At 32.4% G+C, this 7,483-nt stretch overlaps 1 protein-coding gene across 19 annotated transcripts in view; it reads right to left on the reverse strand.

The window, feature by feature from the left end:
* Nucleotides 1–7,483, reverse strand: part of LOC106874089 (calcium/calmodulin-dependent protein kinase type II delta chain) — a 343,297-nt gene that overhangs the window by 125,905 nt on the left and 209,909 nt on the right. For all 19 annotated transcript variants that reach the window (XM_052967902.1, XM_052967919.1, XM_052967916.1 and 16 more), the window contains exon 12: nt 3,813–3,855. In XM_052967902.1, the coding sequence (XP_052823862.1) occupies nt 3,813–3,855 (43 nt within the window). The remainder of the gene's footprint in view (nt 1–3,812; nt 3,856–7,483) is intronic.

The raw sequence follows: 7,483 nt of genomic DNA on the forward strand, positions 1-7,483 counted from the left end.
TGTGTATATATAATGTTGGTATTGATTAATATTTATATATCATGTTAGTGCTGATTAACTGACATAACTGTTGCTGGTGTTAAGTAGCATGTAGTCTGTTGGTCAAATGAAAGAGGAGCAGGTTAAAAGCTTCACCATTGAAGTTATGCTAGTTGTTGCTCAAATAGCAAGACAAACAAGTGTCATTGCAAAAACAAAAAGAAATCTGAAAATATTTGTCACCAAAAACAGACTTTAATGAAATACAAGCAGAAGATAATGGTAGAAACTGGTGAAATTAACTTTCGTGATTTTAGTGCAAAAGCCAAAATAAATTTACTTCTCATTAATTCACCATTTCCTTCTCGTGATTGAAAAATGCCAGTTTATATTTTAAAATAGACAGCTAGAATAACACAACAGACTACTAATTACTTGATAATAAGTTAAAATCTAATGAATACAACCACTGTTTTTGTGCAGCTAGGATATATAAATTCTGCTTGCTTCAGTCTGACTGGCTAGTGAGAAGTTCCATGCCTACTTCATTGCTGAGTGGTTCATGGGTGAGCTATAGAAAAACTGCTCCCCATCCTGTCCATACTAGTATGGCCATAAAAATATCAGCCAAGTGAAAGAAAACAGTAAAATAAGTAGGGAATTTTCGTAGAAAAAATATTTTTATCTCTATTACACACCTACTATCTTTCATCTAAGGGAACTGTGACAAGTATTTTTTATGTAATTTAGTAGTTTTATTCCATAAAAATTAATTATAAGCCAAATGAGATTTCTTTGTCTTAAAAAAAAAAAAAAAAAAAAAAAAAATCTTGGGAAGACCTTAGCAATATTTAAGCTTCAATTCTGACCAGCTAATGAATTAATTTTGCTATCATGCAGCTTTATGTTAGAAACATTAGTTATACTACAGGACATGAAGTCAGTGATTTAGAATTTTGGAAAGAATTATACAACAAATTGTCAGACATAGTTGTCCCAAACACTGTTCCTAACAAGGAGGAAAGATAAAGAAAAAAAAAAAGAAAAGAAAAAAGAAAACAGGTAGCTCGTTTATTTACACATTTTGATATTGTATTGTTTATTATATAAACAAAGAGTCAAGTCAGTTCCTCTCAAATAAGATAGACATGATAGAAGTAGTATTAAATATAAAACAGAAACCATTGGTAAAAAGCAACAGCCAACATTTAGGAAATCAAACTGAAATAATTGAGAACGTAAACAAAAGGCATCAGAGGCAATTAGGGCAATTATATTTGTGGCAAAAGGTAGGTATATGTATATTTTGCAAGTGAAGCTACAGTAGAGATTTTTCTAATGAAAAGTGAAGTTAAAGCTGACTAAGTGAGTTGAGAGATTGACAGTACAGCAATGTAAACTCTTAATCAAGTATGGCCTCAACCAAAATATAATCCAAAAATAATTTGAGATAACAAACTCTTTTAGCAGGAATGACTGAAATACTGGATCTTTCTTTTAAAAGAATTAAACTGAGACCATAACTGACTGAAAATCCTTGTCTATGAATGGTTAGAAGTTTAGTAGCATATTTTTGCAACACTCTGGAGTATTAAAGATCATCTTCAGATATTTAGCAATTTCTGTTTTATTTAATATTTACCTCCAAAATCAGGTTCCTAATTATAGCTTTAATTAGAGGCATTGACATAAATATAGTTATGACATGTTGATATTCTTCTCTAAGGAACTTCATATCAGGTTAGTTATCAAAGTATAAGTTCATACTCAACACAGGTAACAATAAATGAACTTATAGTCATAATGACAAACTTCCAGTTACCTGTATGGTCAACATATACAATCTTGTTGGCTGGTCATTTGAATGGGATTACTAAGAGGTATCAAAAAGACTGTTAAACTATCTTTCCTGATCTGCCATTACTATATTACACTGGAGAGAACAGACACAACTAATTCAACAGGTCTCAGAGAAGAGCAAAGCTGAAGAAAGAAACAGTTGCAGAAATTTTGGGATCCAAAAGGGCATAAAACTGACTTTTGGATAATGTTTTCCTGAGTAGATGCTAACATAATGATAGCTGACCCTACTTTATAACATTTTCTAGGTCTGCTGCTAAAATAATATCTGGTTCTAAGAGGAATAGTTATCACCAAGATACTGCAGTCTAAACTGAACAAAAATTATGCAAAAAGGTTCTCAATCATCTCACCAATGCTAAGGTCAGTATTATATAATTGTTAACAGACTTCAATTTGTTAACATGGTAAAGTGTAACACATAAAGGATCCTGTTACAAGAATTTGGTCACATCACATCATCAGTCATATTGACACTGTCAATGATTTCAGTAAAGATATCAATGTGAATTTGTTAAATACTTCTTTAATACTGAAAAAGCAGATTTGTGTAAGAAATTCTTAGAAGAAACCACAAATGATCACTGTGATGATGAAGTGCTGAATAGCTAAGAACATCTCCATTATAGCATTTGGCAGTGTTTTTCAGTACTGGTAGAAATGTCATATGCATCTTAAGTCTGACTGATTGACAGATTATTTAGTTTCAAAACTTACAACATTCAGTATTAGCAATTCAACAGACAAATATAGAACAATATATAATTATAAATCAGACCAGCTCCACTGTGTCAGAATCTAATGTTGACAACAATCACCAGAAAAGACTGAGTTTCAATTATGGTATGACTATTATAAAGATGTCCATCAATCATTTCACTACACTGACTTCAGGTACTGTAAAATTGCTGCATTTCTCTTCTAATCTTACAAAAACAGTGTCTTGTTGAGCAGGGCAAGGGGTAATAACACAGCATCAAACTCTAGCACAGTTGTTCTGTCACTGCTCAAATGCCCTTAACTCTAAGCTCAGTCTGTTAATGTGTGATAGCCTGAAACTACAGGAAAAACAACAACAAAAACAAAAAAAAAAAAAGGAAAATTGGAAAAGCCAAGGTGAAATGCTTGATATAGTTATCACACTATTTGGACTTACCTTTGTTTACTATACCACACAAAGAAAGCAACAAAGAATGACATATATGTAAATTAGCATGCATTTTCCGATATGACATCAACTAATGTTCAATGGAAGAGAACAGACAGTCAATTAATGGTCCTGCTACCATAAATGTATTTAATAACTTAACTCTGCATTAAAAAATCCTTCTACAGCAGGGTTATAAGATAAGATTTTTAAAAGTATTTGTCACACACTTACTGAAAAATCACTCCAGCTGATAAGTTAAATATTTTGTAATAATTGCAGACACTTACATTAATATTAATGTTAGGGCAGAGTGTATTTCTGTTTAGTAAATATTGTTAACACAGATTAAGAATTGAGTATTATAATACACAACAGATTCTTAGTAGAACAGACCAGTTCCCAGTGAGGGAAGGAACTTTCTAAGAATGTGAGGTTCCATTTTATGTGAAGATTAATTCTCACTTCAAACTTCCACTGACTTGCAGAAAGGAAAGCCTGGTTTTCTTTACAGGGTAGGACTCTAAGCTGATTATATAAGAATCAAATAACATGAAACATAATTTAAAACAAAAAGATAAATGGAACATTACAACTCTAATAAGGTATTTAAAAGGAACCATGATATATTTAGTAATCAAATCATATATGAATTGATATGGTGGTATATTTTGTTTCCAGTTTCAATGTCCCATAAACAATATATAGTTGTGCTTGTAAACTTTCCATGTATAAACATGTTCATTAGTGCCCAAGAAAGAAAGAAATTCAGATCAGAGAAATGATAGTGGAGAAAAAAATTATAAACACATAGAATGGAACTTACTGGAGAAGTTTCTGGTTGCCAGCATAGTGGTAAGAATAACACCCTGCAAAGTGAGAGAAAGAGAAATGATAAACACTGTTGATCAACTGATTCTTGAATAACTGTATGGAAGTCTTTGGTCTGGCAATACAAAATGTATTTATGTAGTGTCAGATGAAAAGGTTTACCATCAATAGAAATGTAAATTTTGTAGCCAGTATAAGAGATAAAATATTGGAATATAGATAATCAGTAAATTTCTTTATGAGTCAGCAATATATCTGTATTTCCAAAAAATGTTTATACTGTATTGGGGATAGAGTTAGAGTTGAGCTGATCGAGTTGTGTTAGAATATACATATATTTTCATTGTTGGGACAGTCCAGAAGCAGTGCAGCATGTTGAGGTTGTTGAACCTTGGAAAATTAAATGGCTATGTCATTCCATAAAGCTGCTATATTACATTGCAATATATATGTCTCTACATGATATAAGATAGGAGTAAGTGAAGTAGCCGGTATAACAGTAAGGGAACACTGAAATCTCACTGAACATATCTTGTAATGACAATATATATGCTTGCACCAATTTTCTAACTATCTGAGTCTGAAGGATGGCCTTTGAAGGTTCTCTTAGACAGGTGAAATTGATGTCATTGATGTTACTCTTGAGCTTCTGTAAATCAACACTAAACAGGAAAGATATGGGAGGGAGAAAATCCCAAACTTTTGTGAAGAAAGGACATTGGTAATAATGAAGACATAGCTGCAAAATCTCACTCAAATCACACCTTAATGTATTAAAGGCAGAGTACACTGGAAAATTTAGTCTTGCGATGTCTGACTAAAAGATAAGTCTATCAAGACAGGTACACTTTTGCTCTTAGGTCAACTCGATCAAAGTAGACTTGGGACCAAACAACAATAATATCATGCACTCCTGCTCGTAGCATTTTTGTCTTTTTAAATGCAAGCTATCATCATCCATGTTGATGGTTGGATATCCTTCCTAACTCCATATAAATAATGAAAATGACAAAAGTATATATCTGGTAGAAGTTATAACCCTGAGTGATTATAAAGTTCTTATGCAAAATTTAACTTATGGTATGACTTTAAAGGTAATATTTATTGCCAATTAAACATGGATGTTCTGTTAGAACAAGCTAAACTGTGGTAGATACCATGAGAAACTCTTATATTGGTGTAAAATGCACACTTGTTTATATAGCTAGCAGGGAAATAAATCCCTGCCATTTTGAGTGCCAAGACCACCAGATTTCGACCTTCCTTCATTGTTTTAACAGAACACTTACATTCAAATGACAATAGATATTACCTCTTGGTATTAATACTCTGTCACTAATATCTATTTTTTTGACAAGGTATGACTTCTCGTTCCATGTGTGAGAACTAACCTAAGAAAAGGATAGTAGAAAGAATCTAACACATTTTAAAACAGATTTACTCCTGGCATTCTATTTTTCAATGTCTCCCTCATCATTAATGGAAAACCATTTTTAAAGTTCTAGAAACATGTTAAGCAGCTGGTTATCATTTATACCGTAAGTCACATTTGTTATCCTAACCCAGTAACTTTACGTGTTCCAATAAAATTAAGTTAAAGTAATTAAGAAATTAAAAAAAATTAATTGTAGTAAATTCTTTGACTAATGATGAAATAGATGCACAAGCCTTATAAATGTTCTTTACAGATTCATTCTTCTGTATAGAGGAGTAAAACTACAAAAATATTAAAGTCTTATAATAATCTTGCATATTGGACACATATGAAACCAGATGGTCAGATGCAATATATATATACAACATATGTGGTAAGTATCAAGCAGATGTTACATATACTCAGCAGATGTGATATACACCAGGTAGATGTTGTACGTATGTGTGAGAGATGAAACGTGAGCCTTTTTAAAAAAAAATCTTTTTCTTGTGAGGGAAATACACACACACATATACATACACAAATATATATATATATAGTTATATTTTGGGATGGTCTTTATTTTCTTGCCAAATAAACGCACACGCACTAGTGCATGTGTTTATTTGGCAAGAAAAAAAATGTCAACCCGAAATAAAATAATATCTGTTTCAATACACTATTACACACCAGGAATCTGGCAAAACAAATATACATATATATATATGCATGTATGCATGTATGTTTGTATGTATTGTGCAGAATTATGCTACTGTTGCTGCTGCTGAGCCCTGCATCAGTATGGATCCAATATCTTCATGATCAAAGACATCCTTGTCATGACCATCCACTCTTTTTACAGACAGTCTATTCAATGCGATTTTTCTTTTGTAAGATAATAAAGTGGGATGTGAGAGGTAGTTGGCTGCTATTTCTTGCAGGTTAAGCAAAGCATATAGGCTTTTTTGGTGACTCATAGTATATTACGTTTTCATATATGATCTAGAATATTATGCTTCAAAGTAATGTTAAAAAAAAAGAAAGAAATTGCGCAGAAGTATTACAATCTAAACATATATACCTACAATATAAATCAAGCAATAATATATCATTATACTATAAAAAATGTTAGTATACAGTATACTAGAATACTATTTCAAATATTACAAGTGAAACATATGTGCTATGTTCACCTACAATACTATTTAGCAAACATTAGAAAGAAACATATGTAGCAAAACTGTGTACAGAACTTCAAAATTTTTCTACACGATACATGTCATGTATTTAATTATAGTATATAAAAAGAAAAAAGCAGTAGAACTACTGTAGATGTGTATTAGTAGTTAAATCTAAATGTATACACGTTATTATCTACATAAACCTAGTGATCTGAAATAAAAATTAGACATTTTTTTCTTGTTTGCTTTGCAAATGTAGAAGGAACTAAACTTGAACAACAACAACAACTATATAACTACACCAAAAGAAAATTAAGTAATTTTACCTTATGTAAAGTCTCAAGGATTTGAGTAAAGCTTTACAGACAGCGAAATAGTTTTACTGTGCAAGGTGAGTGTTGGCAAGAGAGAGCCAATGTTCTTATCTCAGTGTGACACAAAGTTCAAGTGAACTTAACTGATAAACCAAAGCTGATAACTGACTGCATGAAGCACTGAATTAATTTATATTTAACTGCTTTATAACAGTCCTTTAACATCATGTCTAGAAAAGCAGCTTCAGCAGGATTTACTTCTTCTTATTAAGCTACTGTTAAAATTCAAGTAGAAAAACCTCAACATTTTAAGATATCCATCTAGTGGTGTCAGTGTGATGCAATGCATTATATATAATATATATAAACACATGGTTTCTGGCTCAGTTTTGGGCATCCTCCCTTCTCAAGCTAACCCTCCCAATCTCCTCCTCCACCTGTCCCCTCCACCACTGCACTCCATTCATCCTTGCCAGCTGTTCCACTGATTTCTCCAACCCCAGCATCCACATCAAGTCCTCAGTCCTCCTCTTATCAAACAGCCTCACGCCACACTCTCTCACCATTGCTCTCTCAGTCCTTCTCAAAATTGCCATCTCTTTCCCTCAAATACCATGTCTCATTCCCATACAGCGTTGCAGCTCTCACACAACTCCTATAGACCTTTCCTTTTGTCTTCAATGAGAACCTTTTCCCATATAACAATGCTCCACATTCCCTGAACTTCACCCAGCCAAGTCTTGCTCTTGCTGTCACA

This window comes from Octopus bimaculoides, chromosome 5 (genome assembly GCF_001194135.2).
Source record: "Octopus bimaculoides isolate UCB-OBI-ISO-001 chromosome 5, ASM119413v2, whole genome shotgun sequence".
Classification (NCBI taxonomy): Eukaryota; Metazoa; Mollusca; class Cephalopoda; order Octopoda; family Octopodidae; genus Octopus; species Octopus bimaculoides.